The 20,337-nt window shown below is 44.0% G+C and overlaps 1 protein-coding gene across 3 annotated transcripts in view; it reads left to right on the top strand.

Annotated features, from left to right (window-relative positions):
- The first annotated feature begins 3,803 nt into the window (after window positions 1-3,803).
- Window positions 3,804-20,337, top strand: part of KIF3A (kinesin family member 3A) — a 29,497-nt gene continuing 12,963 nt past the window's right edge. For all 3 annotated transcript variants that reach the window (XM_015429120.1, XM_015429113.1, XM_015429106.1), the window contains exons 1-8: window positions 3,804-4,092; window positions 10,057-10,201; window positions 10,556-10,640; window positions 11,733-11,838; window positions 14,046-14,185; window positions 15,182-15,379; window positions 15,690-15,864; window positions 19,070-19,171. In XM_015429120.1, coding sequence (XP_015284606.1) covers window positions 3,804-4,092; window positions 10,057-10,201; window positions 10,556-10,640; window positions 11,733-11,838; window positions 14,046-14,185; window positions 15,182-15,379; window positions 15,690-15,864; window positions 19,070-19,171 — 1,240 coding nt within the window. The remainder of the gene's footprint in view (window positions 4,093-10,056; window positions 10,202-10,555; window positions 10,641-11,732; window positions 11,839-14,045; window positions 14,186-15,181; window positions 15,380-15,689; window positions 15,865-19,069; window positions 19,172-20,337) is intronic.

The following is a 20,337-nucleotide window of genomic DNA, read 5'->3' as shown; positions in this document are numbered from 1 at the left end:
GATATCCTTTATGTCTTCTTGAAAGCTGCATGCAACTTGATTTGCTTAAATTTATATGCCACTCCAAAGCAAGGCTCTCTAAGTGGTTAAGTCTAATGGAGATCACATTTAATGGCGAGCAGCATGGACTGATGGGCTGGCTGGGGCCATGGATAGAAGTGCTGCTTGGCATCCTCTTCCATGCTCTGCGAACCCCCAGCTTCTTAGCTTACCAGGGGTGATGTGAAGTGGACTGGAAGATGACCAGAGTGATGCTGGCAGACGACTCAGGATGGATCAGACAGAACATATCACAGAACCCATCTGCAGGCCTATGAGGTGGCAGTGATGGCAGCGAACAACACTTTCTTCTGTCCCACTGTTGCATCTGCAGAATATTGCGCAGGTCAATTGTTTAAAGTGGTTGATCACCCGGTAGCACCTAAGTCTGATCCTGCCAGTGATGAAAAATTGGCCTGTAACTCTGATGTTTTTGCAAGGTTCTTTGCTGACAAAATCTCTTGCCTCCATCCTGCCTTGGAGGCCAGGCTGAGAGTAGGTCTGGTACCTTAGGTGTCAAAAGCATTTGCTTATTCTTTTGTTATTGGTAACTTCAGATTGATTATGCCTGTGAATACTGACTGGGTCCTTGGGTGTGTGAGTGCCGCCACCTGTACTCTGGACCCATGCCTGTCCTGATTTTTAAAATCTTGCAGGTAAAAAGGTATTAGTGAAAATTGTCATTGCCTCCCTGATTGAGGGGGCTCTCTGTAGGCCCTTGAAGGAAGTCGTTATTAGACATCTGCTCAAAAAACCTTCATTGGCTAGAGATGAGGTGGCCAATTATAGGCCATTATCCAATCTACTTTTTCTAAGTAAGGTGATGTGATAGAGCGTGTGGTGGCAGAGCAGCTCCAGGGCTTTCTGGATGACACATTTACTTCTGACCCATTTCAGCCTGGTTTGGTTTTAGTTGCACAAGACGATAATCTTTGCTTAAAGTTGCGCAGGGGACAGTCTTCCCTCTTGATACCATTAGATCTTTCCACAGCCTTTGATGGCAGTTGACCACTCCATTTTTATCCACCAGATGGAATATGGAATTGATCTTAAGGGTATATTCAGTGATTTCACTTTTTTCTGTCTGACTGAACACAAAGAGTCTTCACCAGAATCAACTGGTTTTATTTATTTATTATTTTAATTTATAGCCCGCCCTCCCCGCAAGCAGGCTAAGGGCGGCTCACAAATGGGGCGTCAGCCAATACATAAAAACAGATTAAAACAATAAATACAATATTACAACATTATAAGTGCTCTAGATGTTTCGGAACAAACTTCAGGAAAAAGATGGTGTCTTAAAGATGGTACTCCCAAATTGGTGATGTCAGTTCCACGTGGCGCTGTCGTTCTCTTCTCCCAGGGCCAGTTGGTAATGATGTTAAGGTAGTGGTGGCTCCTACTTAAAAGCCTGGCAGAAGAGCTCCGTCTTACAGGCCCTGCAGAACTGCACAAGGTCCCGCAGGGCCTGGGTCTCCGGCAGCTCTTTTTTCTGGGATTTTTCTTGTGGAGTATCACAGAGTTCTATTCTTTCACCCATGCCCTTTAATATATGTATATGAGGGTGCTGAACAAGATTGTCTGGAGCTTTGGGTTGGCTATTTCAATATGCAGATGACACCCAGTTTTGTATTTCATTATCCAGTCCTTCAGATACATCCCTCTTGGTTCTGAACTGGTGCTTTGAGGCTGTGATCAGGTGGCTAAGGCAGAAAAAGCTGAATCCAGACATCACAGGGGTAATGCTGGTTGGGAAGGCTGATATTCTAGGGGGATTGAATCCACTTGTCTTAGATGAAGTGACATTGGCTTTTTCAGAGCAAGTTACGAGCTTGGGGGTGCTCATGGACCCTCCTTTGCTGTTTGAAAAGCAGGTTGGTATGGTGGCCAGGAGCTCCTTCTATTGGCTTCATCTGGCTCACCAACTCTCATTACCTAGACTTAGCCAATCTGGCTACACTAATCCATGCTTCTGTAAACTCCTGGTTAGCTTTTTGCAACACACTGTATGTGGGACTGCCATTAAAGACAACTGGAAAACTACAACTGTTGCAGAATATGGCAGCTCAGCTCCTGTCAGGGACTAGTAAAGGTAAAGGTTTCCCTTCCTCGAAAGCCAGTCAAATCCGACTCTAGGGTTGCAGTGCTCATCTCTGTTTCCAAGACGAAGAGCCAGCGCTGTCCGAAGACATTTCCATGGTCATGTGGCCAGCATGACTAAATGCCAAGGTGCACGGAACTCTGTTACCTTCCCACTGAAGCGGTATCTATTTATCTACTTGCCGTTTTTTGCTTTCAAACTGCTAGGTTGGCAGGAGCTGGAACCAGAGACCGGGAGCTCACTCCGTCATGCGGCACTCGGGTCTCAAACTGCTGAACTACCGACCTTCCAGCCTGTAGTTCAGCATCTTAACCACTTGTGCCACCGCAGCCACTGGCAATATATGTTGCCCATTTGAAACAGCTATGTGGGTTGCCAGTCTGTTCTGGAATTCGATTCGAGATGTTGGTTATGATCTTTAAAGCCCTTCATGACATGGGACCCACATATATGAAGAATTGTAACCTTCCTGTGTGTGTGCCTGTGTGCCAACTACAAGTCTTCAGGCATCATCTGTTGGCTGTCCCATCACTTAAGGTAGCCCGTATGGCATTGACTAGAGCCCGGGTCTTTTCCATTGTGGCTCCTGTTCTGTGGAATGGGTTCCCTAAGGAGGTGAGGGTATCCCCCCTCTTTGGAAATCTTCAGGAGGTGCTGCAAAGTTTGCCCATTTGTGAGGGCATTTGAAGGGTTTGAATGGGAAGCATCTTTTATGGGCAGAGCGAGGGACAGATATGGGGTCTGTTATTTTATTCTGGTTTTGTTTGGATTTTTAAAAAATATTGTAAGCCACCTTGAACTCTGCGGAAATCACAAGACAGAAATGTTTTAATTAAAGAATAAATGTAATAAATTCAGATGTGTTCTGTTCAACTGGAGAAGACTTTTCAAATTTGTAAATCATACTGATCATACGTGTAGCCATGTAACTTAGAGTCTGATCCTATCCATAGTTTTTCTCAAAAGTCTCAATTCCAACAGAACTTCAGAGTTTATGAAGCATTTTGAGGATTCAACACACATCATTTTAAGAGAGAGATGTCACTGCCGCGTGCTGTTTTCCTCACATGCCTCTTTAAAAAGGCAGATCTGGTTTTTGTCTTTTTGCTGGGGGTGGGGGGGAGAGTTAAAGTAACACTGGAGGTTTCTTGGAAGACATCATATGAAAAGAAAACTCTGGAAGACTATCATATTCCAGGATGTAACAGAATTGTTCCATGTATGTGAAACATAAAACAGGTTGTTTCTTGTGGGTTTCACTACGCTGACTGGCTTGTTGTCAGATGTGTCTTTCATAGAAACAAGTCAGAAACTCAGATCAGTTTACGTAGTAGAAGGAAATAAGCGATGAAGGTGGTCTTTGTAGTCTACAATTGGGGGTGCTTGATTATTCTAATATCTAAGGTGAATCCGCTGATGACCATGCACACAACAGACATTTGCTACAGCTGAATCTTACACATTGCTCGTGTTCCCTTGTTTGTTTTGATAGTTTTAGCAGTCTTCTGTGGCAATTTAACTTGGTGCAGAACTGTAAACCCTGGTAACAGGTCTCTTCTAAAGTGGATTAATGATCTCCAGCTAACCTAAGAAGTGCTTTCTAGACGGTTAAAATTATTCTTTTTTCTTTTTTCATTTTCTTTTTTTTCATTTGCTTTTTAAAATGCAGATTAACAAATCAGAGAAGCCGGACAAGCCTGACAACTCTGACAATGTCAAGGTCGTCGTTCGCTGCCGGCCTTTCAATGAACGAGAGAAAGCAATGTGTTACAAGATGGCTGTTAATGTGGATGAGATGAGAGGCACCATTACTGTCCACAAAACAGATTCTTCCAATGAACCTCCCAAGACATTTACATTTGATACTGTTTTTGGACCAGAGAGCAAGCAGCTTGATGTTTATAACTTAACGGCAAGGCCAATTATAGACTCTGTTCTGGAAGGATATAATGGTAAGTGCTTCCTGGTTGTATGAAGGGGCAGTAGTGGTAGCAGGGGTAGGAGTGGCCTTTGAAGGATAAAGTCTTCTGTGTTGTCCTTCCAGTGCAATCCTAAACAGGTCTATTCAAAATCCTATTCAGGTGTATTCAATGGGGCCTTCAGGAAAGTTATTTTAGGGTTGCACTGTTAAGCTTGTTCATTATTACAAATGCACAGTGTTATATATGTAGATGCTTGCTTCTAGTGTTGTACTTAATATTGGAATATCAACTTTGTTTCAGTATTTCTTGTTTTCTTATTTGGCAAAGGAAAAATTATTTTGACTAATTGGCATGCTTTTTCATGCAACCTGCCTCCTGTCTGCATGCTTTGGTGTGTGAAATTCTCAGACTACCACATCCAGGCCCTATGAAACAAGACAAAGAAGAGGAGATGCTCTGCTTTGCTTCAAAGACTTGTTCAGAAGGATTGGGATTTTTTACTGTCTGCCCTTCTGTCATCCTAAATTTTGCTTTTGTGGGAAGCCAGGAAGAGAGAATTACAAGATTCTTTATTTTTATTTGTGAGAGATGTTTGATGCAGATTGAGGAACTATGCACAAGACAGGAAGATTGCCTTTTGTGAACAACAATGTATTGCAATTCAAATGCTGTAAAACAAACATTTCTTTGTAACAGAAGTAATAAGTAGAGGAAAGCGGTCTGGATCCCATGCAGCAATTGAATATGCAACCATGCAATTATTATATTAAAAACCATTCTCTGGTGAGGCCCTAAGTACACATGCCAAGATCAGTTGCATATTCAGATTAATGCACTGCTGTTTTCTTTGTCACAGAAACCTTGTGTTCTTACCCATGCAGTTCTGGTGGGTCTTGACTTGTGTTGTGAACTTCTCGGGCATTTGTAAAGCTGATTGGCTGTTCACATTAGCTATTTTTTTAGTAGTTAATAAGCATCTGATTTCTTTTGAAATCATACACTCTTTTTCATGAATAGCAAAACATTTGTGAGTACTTGAACAAAAATAGCTGATTGGGTTGCATATGGCAAAATTAGAGTGTTCCTGAGGCGATATTGGCTTGGATCCCAACAGTGATTTTGCAGACTCAAGGACTTCTACTCATGAACTGTAATATTTTCTTTATTTGCAGGAGCCCAAAGTGCCCCTTGAAATTCTGTTCCTGGGGGAAGAACAGGGTTTTGGGGGGTATTTTGGACTCTCATGGGTGGGAGAGAGGTGGGGAAATTGCACTCTGTGAGTAGAAGTCCCTGCACCTGCAAAAATGCTAGTCAGGATCCAACCCATTCTGTTAATTTCAGTAGGTACTTTAACATACAGAGATGGTTAAGACTTACAGTGGAGTGTCCTATTTGTTTATGTACAAAATTCATACTCTGCTTTTCTGCCATCATCAGGACCATGAAGATGCCTAACACATTAAAAACACAGATAATAAAACACAACTTAAGAGCCATTAAAAAAACCAAACAGGAAAAACATTAGAATAATTAAATTAAGGTAAAACACAACACAAAACATAAAACAACAATCAAAACATAGGACAGGAAGTAAGGGTCACTGAGGGGATGCTGGATCAAACCAGAAAGTCTTTACCTGCTGGCAGAAGATGGCAACAGAAGGGGACAGCTGGGGAGAGTTCTAAATAAGGATTCCAGCCTCCAGGTGGGACATGGGGATCCCGCAGAATTAAACTCTTCTCCAGATGTCAGAAGTCACTTCCTCTGGAGAAAATAGATACTTTGGAGTGTGGACTGTGTGGCATCGTCCCCCACTGAGGTCCCTGTCCTCCCCAGGCTCCATCCCCAAATCTCCAGGAGTTTCCCAACCTGGATCTGGAAACCCTGACTTCATACTCCACTGGTTGCTGGGGGGGGGGGGGGGGGGGGGGCTGGCAAGCCTAGTTCTAAAGATGCAGTCCTTTAGCATGCCTAAGGCAAGAAGTGGCTAAGTTACAGAAGGTAGGACGTTTAGAGGTTTTTGGAACAAATTATTATTATTGTTTTACTTCAGTATTTCTGTATCTATGTTCAGATTTGATTCTTTAAAAACTAGGCCCAAGCTAGAAATTTGGTGTGCAGTTGCTGTGGTTGAATGTCTGTCTTGAAGCAAAATGTTTACTACTTTAGCCACCCCACAAGAACTCAGACTGTAGCTGGAGCTGCAGACTGATTCAAATGTATAGGTTAGGGCAGGGGTGTCAAACATGCGGCCTGGGGACTGGATCAGGCCCCCGGAGGGTTTCTTTCAGGCCCACAGTAGAACTGGCTGTCTTCTGCTTCTTCTTCTAGTTCTGCTGCTGCTGTGTCATCGTATGTTTGCAGCTTACAGATACACACCTGAACAGCATACTCAAGATTGCAACAGCACAGACATTTTGATGCAATAATTCAAAGCAAGAGGTGTCAGTTATCAGACACTGTTAAATAAACAAAATATTGCAAGAGTGCTAATGTTTAAGCATGTTTTTATTTTAAGTAAAAAAAACACCTTTGTGTTTGTTTCCTTTATAAAGTTTATATCTCCACTACCTGGCATTACATTTTATGACACACATGGCCCGGCCCAACAAGGTCTCATTTATGTCAGATCCAGCCCTCATAACAAATGAGTTCGACACCCCTGGGTTAGGGCTTCTCAGCATTCTCATTTTTCTCACTTGTGTGTTCTTGTTACTTTGGGGGGGGGGGCTGTTTCTGTTCCATGCATGTTTTGCTCCTTCTAGTGGTCAATTCGATATTATATTGGCCTATGTTCGGCATAAAAATCTGCAAATTTACACAGGTTTTCTTGCTGGATATAAAACGATGTAGTATCGAGTCAGCCACCAGAGGGAGCAAAATACACATGGAACAGAAACCCCCCCCCCCAAAAAAAACAGGAACAAACAAGTGAGGAACATGAGAATGTGGAAAAGCCCTTAGTTTCATATGCCAAAGCTCAGCTGAGCTATGGAATTTTATGGGATCTGTTGTTCTGATCACTGTGTTTGGCACCTGCACGGGCTCAGGATGGTATTGGCATGGAATAATGCTGTGCCAGCTTTCCATCTTGCAGGCATTCAGTTCTCCTTGTGGGACAAAGGGTATGCATGCTAAAGTACCTCCAGCTGTGAAGGGTGCATGCATGTAGGATCAAACATATGTTCTACACTTTATTTGATGTATGTGCAGCTAATGGTACTGCTTTTCTTTTGCACTTGGGTATGCATAAGTGAGAATGAAACAATGTAAAAATTTACCCTGTGTTAGAAAGGCTGTTGTGGAGACGTGCTTGAACTCCTAAGTATAGGTTTCCTTACATTAAAATACCTGTTGGCTTGTTAAACTGTTGTGGAAAGAAGAGTTGGATTTATACCCTGCCCTTCACTCAGAGTCTCAGACTGGCTTAGAAGAAGAAGAAGAGATTGGATTTATACCCCGCCCTTCACTACCCAAAGGTGTCTCAGAGCGGCTTACAAACTCCTTTCCCTTCCCCTCCCCACAACAGACAACCTGTGAGGTAGGTGGGGCTGAGAGAACTCTGACACAAACTGCTCTTTTTCAAGGACAGCTGTGCCAGAGCTTGTGACTGACCCAAGGTCACATCAGCAGGTGCAAGTGGAGGAGTGGGGAATCAAACCCGGTTCTCCCAGATTAGAGTCCGCACATTTAACCACTACACCAAACTGGCTTACAATCTCCTTCCCTTCCTCTCCCCACAACAGACACCCTGTGAGCTCTGAGAGAACTGCTCCTGAGAACTGTGGCTGACCCAAGGTCACCCAGATGGCTGCATGTGGAGGGGTGGGGAACCAAACCCGGTTCTCCCAGATTAGAGTCCACTGCTTTTAACCATTACACCAAACTGGCTCTCAAAAATGGTTCACATGCCCAATCTCAGGATATCCCTTCAGCTATTTTTTCAAAAAGTGATAATGAGTTTCTAGCTTTATGATTGTCACAGACTTGTGTGTTTCTTGGTCAGCAGTTTATTTTCCTTCCAGGACTTGTTTATCAATGGCTGCATCCACACCTTGTTGGATATTATACTACTGCTGCACTACAGCAGTCATTTGCAACTGCATTGGCTTGCTCAGGAAGGAAAATCCAGCTCTGGATGGTTGCCAGAATGAAACAATGCCTCAGTAGCCAATCGTTATGTGTGGATGCAGCCAGTTATGTACTTCCTTCTTTGGTAGATCTAACGGCCTAACTACAGTAAACGTTATACAGCAGCTCTGTGAATGTGGCATCACAGTCCCTTCTTTGCTACAAAGCACCCTCAGGAGGACGCAAAGAAGGGCCAGAGGAAAGGAAGTGCTTAATACTTCTGCCAGATTCCCCACTGCCCCCAAATTCTCCTAGCTGTTTTTCTCCTCTTCCTCTCCATCACTGCAGTGTCCCAGACCCACATTGTATCATTAATATGAGCCTAAAGACTGTTGATGTTTGGGTTGGAGGGGAGAGCTTCCAGAGAAAATGGAATAGACAGAAGCAGGGTTAAGCACTCCTATCACTCAGTGGTACTTTGCTATCAAGCAAACATTGCATGCAGCTGTAGTGCCACCAGGCAGGCCTGTAGCCATGGTGGGGCATTTGTGGGTGGAGCCCCATCACAGATCATCTCTGCCCCACCCCGGGAGGGTGCCAGACACCCTTCCCATCCCTGCTGCACTCCTTACCCCTGCCCGTCACCGATTCTTTCAGGGAAGCTGCCCTGAAACTTCTGGTCAGTTTCAGTCTGGCAGATCACCTGTTAAACCTAACAGCTGATTGGAGGGGAGTGAAACTGACCAGAAGGGGCAGGGGGTCCCTGGAAGGGAAGGAATGGCCCCCAAGTGACCTGCCCCCCAAGTGACCTGCCCCCCCGGATTTTCTGACTATTATTTATTTATCAAATTTATACCCCACCCTCCCAGACGAGGCCAGCTCAGGGTGGCTACAGAGCTGAGTGCCACATTGGCCCTAATTTGTCAGGCTTCAAAAGCATGCATGAAACTGTCGGGCTCAAATTTGACCATCTTTGTATAAGCAAGTATAAGCAGGCATGCTAACCATTTGGTTTTCTGCGTATGCCACCAACTTTTCCTAGGGGAAGGGTGTGCAATGTGTTTCTCGCCATATAGAGGTCCCTGAAGTATGTGATATACACATGCAGTTTACATGATCACAGAGATTATGGCCACAGTAACAGTATTCATTGCATAGCCTCTGTTGTTGTGGTTTTTCTCTGCAGTTTCCCCCATGCTTTGTAAATCACCTTTGCTCCAGTGTTCCTTTGAGATACACATTGGAATTATGTTTTGCCCTTTGGAAAGGTCTGCTCTGCTTAAAAGGAGCTGCCCACCTCTGCACCATTTTGGGAGGTGCTGAAGGCAGCAGAATTTAGAAAAAAACAAATATTTGCATATTATTGATAAATCACTGTAACAACACGTCAGGCTGGTCGTTTTAATTCAATTGCATGCTCCATGTATTATTTCCATTTTTAAATGGCTTATTGCTAAAGCCAGTTCAAGTGACCTGGGCAAGCAGCCAATCAGGTGTTCCCATGGAAAAGTATCCACCAGTCATAGATAAGTAACACATACATGGAACAGAAAGGTGGCAGTGAGCATGTTTGGACAGTGAAACACTGATATATTGCCCAGCACAAGCGCACAAAAAAGCCCATGAGTTTTCTGCTCTCTATGTAATGGATCATCAGCTATAGTAACATGGAAAACATGGAGAAATCCTGCCATTTGTAAGCCCCATTGTCACTGCATTTCATCTGGGGTTGCAGCAGCAACAATGAAGCCACAGATAAGTGCTGTGGCCTGGAATACACCTGTCTTCCCCTTCCAGGAATGTATGAGTGCAAGATTCTGTTTATGCTCTTTTGCCCTAATGGTTCTGGTAGTGCCAAAAAGGGGATTAAAAATCCTTCTGTCTCATTTATGATTAATCATTAGTGCTGTTCTTGTCCTGCAGGTACCATTTTTGCTTATGGGCAGACTGGAACAGGAAAAACATTTACTATGGAAGGTGTCCGTGCTGTACCAGAACTCAGGGGGATCATTCCAAATTCCTTTGCTCATATATTTGGGCACATTGCAAAAGCAGAAGGAGATACGAGGTAGGTCACCTCCTTGCCTTTTCCGACCACTAGCCCTATTACTTCTGTTTTGTGCTTGTACTTAATGAGAACAAAGGGTGCCTGTGGAAATACCACCAGCATGGCATGGAAGTAAACATCCTTTATTTTTTTTCTTCTCCCCCCCCCCCCCCATTTTTGGTGTTCAGGAGTATGTCATAAACCCCAAATACCTTGGTACTTTCTGATAGGAATGGCATTCCAACTTCCTTTTGGCTGGTTGTAGTGGTGATATATATATAAAATTTAACCAAGCCGGTGTGTGTTTGCTTTTGTTTCCTTGTAAGATTGAATTAATTCTGATGATGCTCCTGTTGATTGGCATTATGAATTCAGGTTTTTGGTTCGAGTCTCTTACTTGGAAATTTACAATGAGGAAGTGCGTGACCTGCTGGGGAAAGATCAGACACAGAGGCTGGAAGTAAGAACAAAGGATTCCTCAGTCATTGCTTGCAAAGTGAAATGTATCTAGAATTGCTGCCCCCATTCCAGCTCCCGAACTTTAAAATGTCTCTGTGTGTGTGTAACTTTTTACATTTACGTTTTAGCCAAACTGGGGGAAATTATACAACTCCTTACTTTTCTAACGAAGGTTGTAAAAGTATGGCTTAGTCAGTAGTGGTTAACAAATCCACTCCTAGTATAGCTAGCTTCATATCTGTAACGGATATTCCTTGTCCTTAACTGATTTATTTTCCTGTTTAGTCATTCATGTCTTCTGCCATTCTTGTCACTTGAAATCAATTGATGTTAAAATCCCACTGACTCGAATCCTGCAGTCTTTCAATTTCTTGCTTAGAGTGTCTAAGAAATGAGTAAGCTGATTAGCTGGCAGAAGGTGGCAGACCTCATCAGCTTAGCTCATTCTGTACATACTGTTCTGCTGCTCTGCATTCAGAAGCTCTCTACTGGAATATCTTTTGAAAGGCTCAGTCATAAGAGAACCAGGACCCTTCTCTGTCCAATTGTGTAGTAACTTGGGAAATGATGAATGGACAAGATAGTCTCTGGGGCATGGCTCTAAGTTACTTTCAGCGGAGCTTGCCATCTACCCCTTTTACCTTCAGTGAATAGATGTGGTATCCAACAGAACTCTCGCATGTTTCTCTAATTGGGTCCCTCTGCCACATATTCACCTCTTTAGAAATAAACACCCTTCCTTTAGGGACATCTGTTTTTGCAGTGCTGTTCTTCCATTACTGAGGGGATGTTCTGTTGCAGAGGGTCTTGTCCGGAGGTAGGTACTTTCTGCTCATTATGAGACCAGCATCTGGCAATGAGCTGAAAGTACCTAGAGCCAGAGGAATGTGCACTGTGAAGGAGGAGTGCCTCTGCAATGGAAGAACAGCTCTGCAGAAACAGAAGAAAGGGTTAGGATCCAAACATTTAAAATTATTATTGAAACAACTACTTTTGTAATTTCAAAGGTTACAGGGAGCAGTATTTCTGAAATGTACTTTCTCAGCACCTCTTTAAAAAAATTGCTTGACTTTCTTCCCCCCTGGTCTTGTAGGTTAAAGAACGGCCTGATGTGGGTGTCTATATCAAAGATCTTTCGGCTTATGTTGTAAATAATGCCGATGATATGGATAGAATTATGACACTTGGACACAAAAACCGTAAGTTTATGGGTCCGTCTGGTGGTCCTGTGACCCTTTCTGGATTGTCATAGTGTTTATTACATATGGCCAACTGTGACATAGCTGAAGGAAGCGGCCTAGTTAATACTCTTGATCTTGGTTGTTACTTCTGACATAGACAGTTTTGCACCTAAAGGTTTTGCATTCTTATAAAACAGTTTCTTTGACATAAAAGAAATAGCTTTAATTTGATTTGATCATTTTGAAAGTGCATTTTTCCAAAGTTCTCACAGTGATGTACAGGGGGTTATTCCATTTTATCTTGTTAGCGACTGTACACAGTAGGTTAGGCTGAGAGATGGTAACTTGTTCAGGGCCACCCACTGTGCGTCATGACTAACCAGGTCTTCGAGCATGACTTTCTATTTTCATCTAGTACTCTGTCTCCTGTGTGTGACATTGACTCTTTTAACTGGGCTGTATGAGAAGAAAAAAACAATAGAAAAAAACAATCAGGTGTTCACTAGCTCCATCTTCAGGAAAGCATACATGGGCCCCGGTCACACGGGTCGGATATTGCGGGGGGGGAGGCGTGGCTGTTTGCCCCGCAGCTAAATAACGCGCAGCTGCACGATCAGGTGTCCCCTCGTGGTCCTGTCGAGGTCCCGTGGTTAGGGGGGAGGTGCCGATCACACAACGCGCCAAAGAAGCGGTGCGGCAAACAGGATTGTGTTGGGTTTTTTTAACCTGAAGTATGCGCATGCCCCATTGGGTGCTTGTGCGCATCCCTGGAGACTTCGAGGAAAAAAAAACCTTTTCGCAATGGGGCATGGGCGGGCGCCGGATGCCACCAGAACCGCGATCAGACGCCCGCCCTTGCCCCGCGGTTTCCGGAAACTAGTACCTCCGAGGTACTAGTTTTTAACCGCGCATCTTTGGAGGGAAGCCTCGGGTTTGCCACGGGAGCTCTACGCTTCCCAGATGTGGCGGTGAGATTGCGCCCAGAAAATCCGCCTATCTTCCGTCGCAGTAGCGTGGCTACTGCTCCATGTGACCGCAGCCATGGTGGGTTTATTGAAGAGGGCCATTGGTTAACAGTCATTAAGTTTCAGCTTTTATTGTAGGACTGCTGTATGGATAATTCAGTGGACGTTTAACTGTTTACTATAGCTTGATTTATTCTGTAGTATTTTAATGAGCTGCCTGGGCCCCTATATTGGAGTGGGAGGTGGATCTGAGTAGCAATGTTTCTAAAATCACAAGTTTAAGTTCTTTATTAAAGGTTTTATTATTCTGTTTCAGATAGGTTTTTAACTAACTGTCAAGTATCTAGGCTGTATGCAGATCGAATTTCACTGCAGTTCACTCTGACAAATTTCCCATGTATTTGAAGCTTGTGAGTTAGATGACGTTGAAGTGGATTCTTGATATTTGAATTCTGTACATCTGTAGTGTATAGGATGGGAGCTAGATCTAAATCGATTTATGGCCTGTTGCATGAATATATGCAAGGCTGACCCACAAACTGTGCAGTAAGAGTGCCAGCAAACAATTTTACTGCTCCACCTTATACAATTTTTCTCTTTCTCCCCCCAGTTATTTCTTGTACTCTCCCAGGCAGCACCTTAAAGCAATAAAAGCTATATAGGATGGTAAAGGTAAAGGTAAAGGTTCCCTTGCTCGAAAGCCAGTCGAATCCAACTCTAGGGTTGCAGTGCTCATCTCCGTTTCAAAGCCAAAGAGCCAGCGCTGTCCGAAGACGTTTCCGTGGTCACGTGGCCGGCATGACTAAACACCAAGGCGCACGGAACGCTGTTACCTTCCCACCAAAGTGGTACCTATTTATCTATTTGCAATTTCTTGCTTTCGAACTGCTAGGTTGGCAGGAGCTGGAACTAGAGACGGGAGCTCACTCCATCATGCGGCACACTCGGGTCTCGAACCGCTGAACTACTGACCTTCCACAGCCTGCAGTTCAGCGTCTTAACCACTTGAGCCACCGCAGGTCCATATATATAGGATGGTAGCTTGAAGTAATAAGGAAACAGTAATTATTACATATAACTTTGATTTTAAAAAAATAAGGTCTAAAGACAACAATAAATGTGTTTAAAATATTGCATTTAATTATAAGCTGTGCAAAGTTTAGCATTTGCTCCAGTGAGATTTAGAGCAGTGTTTCTTCATTGGCCCAATACATGTCACTGTTAAAGGTTAAAGTTACTTTGGCTTTTCTGTCTACATAGGGTCTGTTGGTGCCACTAATATGAATGAACACAGTTCCCGTTCCCATGCTATCTTTACAATCACAATTGAGTGCAGCGAAAAGGGCATTGATGGGAATATACATGTGCGCATGGGAAAGCTGCATCTAGTAGATCTTGCGGTAAGTTCTGGTATACATTTCTAATGCATCTGTCCTGGCCAGTGTCTTAGCACAGGAGATGAAATGCCATAACTTGCATTGTGGGGGGAGCTCAATTGGCAGAGAATAAAAATCAGGTGCATACAAACCTAGGTACATCCACACAGGCCCATCTATAAATTTTAAGACTTTAGCATCTAAGTAAACCACTTTTATTTGCCAAACAGGACATATTTTTAAACCATGAATTCAGAACATAGCTATGGATGAGTAGTCTCCTTAAGTTTTGCAAGACAGTAATTACACTACTTATTTCTCAGTACAAACAACTGAGGAAGAAGGAATAGTGTACTGTGATGATCTAAGGGAAAATGTGATTGGTCCTTTAGGGCAGCTGAAATGTCCAGTTGCTTGTGGCAACCATTGGTCATGAGATTAAAAAACTTGGTAGAACTTGAGTGTGACTCCTAACATATGAGTCTCTAGAATACACAGCTGTTGTGGTCTGTCTGCTTATCCCTTCATCAGTGAGGGTTGGGAGCTTTAAATAAAAAATGGCTGTTTTGTCCTGTCTTCCTGTAGTGCAGTAGCTCTTCTCCTTTCTCCTTTCTGTGCCGGACTGGTCCAATCATACAAGCAGACCAAGTGGCACTATAATGAGGCAACTAGGTTTGGGGAAATTAATGAAGTAGTACAGAATCTGAGAGGAGCTCCCCAGGTTCATTGCAATATTGCTGAAGTGCAGCTACCAACTTGTGCAATGCAGCTGGCTTGAGGTGGCAAAATGTCTTTGGTCGTTCCTTTTCCTGTCCAGTTGTAAAAGATGCTGTAGACCATATTTAGTATGTACTTTTTGATTAATCAGAGCTTTTCCTCTTCCTTTCTGTTATTCAGTCTGGCAACCACTTTATTTCTCTTTCCAGATGCTTTGCTGCACATGTTCCATAACATGCCCTATGCTGTTGTTTGTAGAAAGCGTTTTCCATCCCTTGTAAAGGTACTCTCTGTCTCTTGTAGGGATCAGAAAGGCAAGCAAAAACTGGAGCCACTGGGCAGCGACTAAAGGAAGCTACAAAAATTAATCTTTCTCTCTCCACCCTTGGAAATGTGATTTCTGCATTGGTGGACGGAAAGAGTACTCATGTGCCTTACCGTAACTCTAAATTGACGCGACTATTACAAGATTCCCTTGGTGGTAACTCCAAAACCATGATGGTAATAATGGGATACAATAGCAATGGGGGTTGGGGGAGAGTTGAAAATAAGTGTGTCTGAAAGACAGCTCATGACTGTTTTGTGATGAAATGATTTATTTTAAAGAATTGCATGGCATGTTATTCATATGTTAAATATTAATATTTGTAGGTACGTCCTTTTCTGGTAATGGGCTAGCCACATCCAGTCTAATGGGTTTAGGAGACAAAGTTGCTTGCAGTAACAGTTTCTCGTCATCATTTTGTCCTTGTCCTCCTCCTGTCCTTGTTTCTGTAAACTGACGTGTGTAACTTTTTCATGTATCTCTCAGTGTGCAAACATTGGCCCTGCAGACTACAATTATGATGAGACCATTAGCACTCTGAGATACGCCAACCGTGCCAAGAACATCAAGAACAAGGCTAGAATCAACGAGGACCCTAAAGATGCCTTGCTTCGCCAGTTTCAAAAAGAAATTGAGGAGCTTAAGAAAAAGTTGGAGGAAGGTAATCCCTGAGTCCTTGTTTGATTTTCCTGTTTCTCTCCGGTCCTTTCTTTTGACGGAGATTAGCAACGAGGACTGGCATTTCTTTTAAATGTTCTCAAATGCATTCAGAGCTTTCCATACACAGACATTCCGGTAGCTTAAATATTTAACGTTTTAAACCCAAGAGGTGTTTAGATATACCTGTTAGATGGTACTTGAACCCAGGGGGCATTTTGTAGAAAAAGAGCTGCAGGAGCTCATTAGCATACCTAATAAACTATTAGCATAATAGCTCATTAGCATATGCCACACCCCCTGACTTCACTGGAAGTGATGTCAGAAAGGGAAGCAAAAAGGGGGGGAGGCATCTTCAAAAGCCTCCCCTTCCCTTCCCCAGCTGCGGCATGACTCCAGAGAGAAGGGGTTTAATCTTTAAACCCCTTCTTTCGCTTCCCCCACCCCCCCCGGGCCAGTACCAGGTTTTTTTGCACACTAGGCGAGGATACCTTCTGCACACACACACCCCCCCCCCCTGAACCCACCAGTTTTCAAACATAAATGCATTTTAGGAAGAATGAAAAACACAAAATTTGAAATTGCTAATTTCTTTTTTTTTAATTGTGAGAACAAGTAATACAATCTCTGATTTTCTCTCAAACAGAAAAACACAAATCACAAATTTTGAAAAATCCTGTTAATTGTGATGCTGAAATTTAAGTCTCTTTAATATTATTATTATACAATAAATTTTCCTTCTGTATTTTTGCTAATTACCTACCCTTTCTAACAAGTCTAATTCCTTGTTAACTCAGTTGGAGTTGTATATGCAGACACCACAAAACATCAGTCATGTGGACCTCCACACACATAACACAGTTGAAAAGAGCAAGAGTCCAGTAGAGTCCAGACTAACAAAATTTATGGCAGGGTATGAGCTTTCATGATTTTATTAATCTTTAAGGTGCTACTGGACTCTTACTCTTTTCTACTGCTACAGACAGACTAACACAACTACCTGTCTTGATCCCCCTCCACACAATACAGTAACTGCAGACCTTAAAATCAGAACACCACATATGAGCCTGTCTTATACCTAACCAGACCACTGGTCTGTCAAAGGCACTATTATCTACTCTAACTGAAAGCCAACTCTCCAGGGTCTCAGGTTCAGATCTTTCACATCACCTACTACCTAGACTTTCCAATTGGAAACACCAAGCATTGAACCTTAAACCTTCTGCATGTAAAGCTCATTCTCTACCACTGAGCCATACACACTTCCCAACACGACAACCTCCCTCTGCAGCCACAAGTCCATTTCTGCGGGCAACCGGCTTTCAAGTGAGTCAGGCGGGGAGGAATGTGGGGCGAGAGCCAGGATTGGCCGAGGGGGGAATTTCTCTCCAAATCAGAAAGAGGGACTCCGCATTGTGTCAGTAGTCACTGGGCAGATCTGCTGCTGGCAGCTTTGGTGCAGGTTTCGAAGCGGAAGAGAAAATTGGCTCCAAACTTGGCTTTGGATTCTCCCCCCCCCCCATAACTCTGAGGAAGGAGGTGAATATATATGGGGGGAAAGAGATGGAGCTTGCCATAGGCACTTGCAAATGGGAAGTGTAACCCGATCTGACCAACAGCTTTGTCGCAGCTCAACAAATTTTATAAAAGAAATCAACCCTGTAACCAGATCACAAAAGAAATTTCGCCCACAGGGCCAGCACATCTCTCTCCACCTCATCCAAAAAACCATAACGAGTAAGCTGCCTTGAGTTCCGCGAAGAGGGAAAGCTGCTAATAAATGTTATAAATAAATCAAACTTCAGCAAGCAAACCAATAAGCGTGTGTGTGTGTGTGTAACCCTGCTAAGAAGAAAGCGAGTGAGAGGTCCATTCAGCCCCATCTGGCTCCGCTTGTCTTACCTGCAGCTGAAGCCGCCTCATTCTGTTTCCAGCGCGGTGACTCCACCGCACTGGGAAAGCCCCTCAGCGGGACCCGCTGGGCTGGGACCGAGACCCGTGGGATTGGAAGATGGGTAGGCGGGTAGGCCCAGCAGGGGCCCGGGAGGGCGTCGCCTGGGTGATTTAGCCAGGCTGGAACTGTGTGGGACTGGGAGGCGGGCAGGCGGCCCAGGGGCCCGGGAGGACGGCGGTTGCTTTAGCTGGGCTGGGAACTGTGTGGGACCTGGAGGCGGGTGGGCGGGGGCAGCAGACCGTAGGCGAGTGGGCGGTGGAGGCCCAGGGGCACAGGCAGCAGGATCCTTTTGCTGCTGGTGGCCAGCCACTGGCCTGTGGCCTCACTGCTCCAGTGGCGACATCGCCACTCTCAACTTACCCAAGGTCCGCATGCGTCCCGTCCTAGTCCTTCGTGTGTTAAGGCGAGGGCGAGCAGAGCAGCAAACTACGCTGCAGAGGTGGGAGGGCCCACGCCATGTGGAGTCCTTTGGGCGGCAGGGGCAAGAGGACGACTGACATGTGCTCCCTAGTGCTCTCCATACAATAGAATGGAGAGATCGCGCCACCACTGCGCTTCCCTCCCCCAGCCCACCTTGGCGGGCTGGCTGGGGAAGGGGAGGCTTTTGAAGATGCCCCCCGTTTGCTTTTCCAGCCTGCCTACCAAGGCGGACTGGGGGGGGGGAGCGAAGAGAGAAGGGGTTTAAACTTTAAACCCCTTCTCTCTGGAGTAGCACCACAGTAGCGGCACGATCTCTCCATTGTATTCTGTGGGGCCATAGAATACAATGGAGGGATAGCGCTGCTGCTGCGGCGTGACTCTAAACAGAAGGAGATTGGGGGCGGGGCTTGCCGCCACCGCCATTTGTGCCTGCTCCTGGGCTCCCGGAGCGGTGCTCTGGCGCGCTCTGGCCCCAAACGACCCCTGCTTGAATCTAACATTGGATTGTGTCACCTCTCATTCCTCACTCTTAGTTTGCTTGCCAGTTACAATTGAAGATGAAAAAGAGGTACACTAAATTGAAGTTGAGGTGGATAACAGTGATCTAGATCAGGGTTACGTATATCTACCCTCGTAAACTATGTCTGGCTTTCCCCCTTGATTTCCTCAGCAGAATCTGCCTGGGTTCTTTGCAGCCCTATTTTGTGAGCCCTTGGAATTGTTCAGGGTGCTTTAAATTAGCCCACAAAGTCTGTGGATCTAATGCAATAAAATTATGCAAATGAACAGTTGCTGGAAGGCCTGTGTATCTATAATAAACCCAATTATACCATAGGGGAAGAGATCTCTGGCTCTGAATCAAGTGGCTCTGAAGATGATGATGAAGATGATGATGGAGAAATTGGAGAGGATGGAGAAAAGAGAAAGAAACGAAGGGGTAAGATGGTTAAAAACAGTTGTGATTTTCCCCATTTTAACTATATTGCCTTCATAGTGGTAGAGCTTTCTGCAGTTATTCTGGCGAAATTAGAAAAAGACTTTCCTGGAGAGATTTGGTTTAGGTTGATAAGTTGCACTAAAAAGAAGAAAACAATTCAGATCTGCTTCCACTTGGGTAGCTGGTGGTAATTTTTTTTTTCTGTAATACAGTGAGTCCCAAATGACAGCAAGGCTGTTCATAGTTCATGACTACATTGGTATATTAAGATGTTTTTTCAGATGACATGGGAATGGAGGGTGTGGGTTATGAATCCAGTAATGTCACATTAATTGGACTAGAAACGGATATCAGTGAAGGCCTATATTGTCTGGCTATTTTTGTATCTAGATGGCTGCAGATTTGTTCCTATATTTCAGATCACCTGGACTAGATGGCTATGCCTTTGAGCACACGTCCCAGTGTTAGGGATGTTACTTGAAAGCAAATTCCACTGTAGTCAGTGGGGCTTAATTCAATGAATGAGTGTTGGTGCTAGTGCCTAGATCTTATTTTTGTAGCTGAGCTGATTCCCATAACTGACATTCATACATGGTTTGCAAGTGAAGATTTGTTGTGCATCTTTCTTTTGGAAGAGAACATTGTAGTGAGTCTTCTTTCATGTTGCTTCTAAGAATAATTTCTCTAAAGGAAAAAGTCAGCTGGACCATTCATTGACTTTCACTTATTTTGTCAGATGGGGAAAATTCCTTCAGTTCAGCCTAAATGTATGTAAGCCTGAAATTCATTTAAAGAGTGCACCCTGATTTGGCATGGTATCTGGATATTTCTTTTAAAAATATCCTTTGAAAAGAACTGGTATGAAGGCATAGTTCTCTTACTATGTGAATTTTGAAGTAATTACATGCAGGTGGAATGAAGAAACTATTTTCTTTTGATAGGTCTCTGTTTGTGGTGGTGTCAGGAATGGGCTTTGGGGCTCCTGTATGTACTTGTTCTCATCTGCACCCCTTATAGCAGATAGAAGAGAATCTCAAACATGGAGAGTCTGCAGTTACTTGAACATGGGACCTAGCTGCAGATTGGATATTGGACCCACTAAAGAACACCACTATAGTTCATTTGAATATCAAAGCTGAACAGTATATATTATGTGTACATGTGAT

The sequence above is a fragment of the Gekko japonicus genome, unplaced genomic scaffold, assembly GCF_001447785.1.
Source record: "Gekko japonicus isolate JY-2015 unplaced genomic scaffold, Gekko_japonicus_V1.1 scaffold768, whole genome shotgun sequence".
In the NCBI taxonomy this organism is placed as follows: domain Eukaryota; kingdom Metazoa; phylum Chordata; class Lepidosauria; order Squamata; family Gekkonidae; genus Gekko; species Gekko japonicus.
Note: the sequence above shows the minus strand (reverse complement) of the source record. Positions and strands in the feature narration are given on the sequence as shown.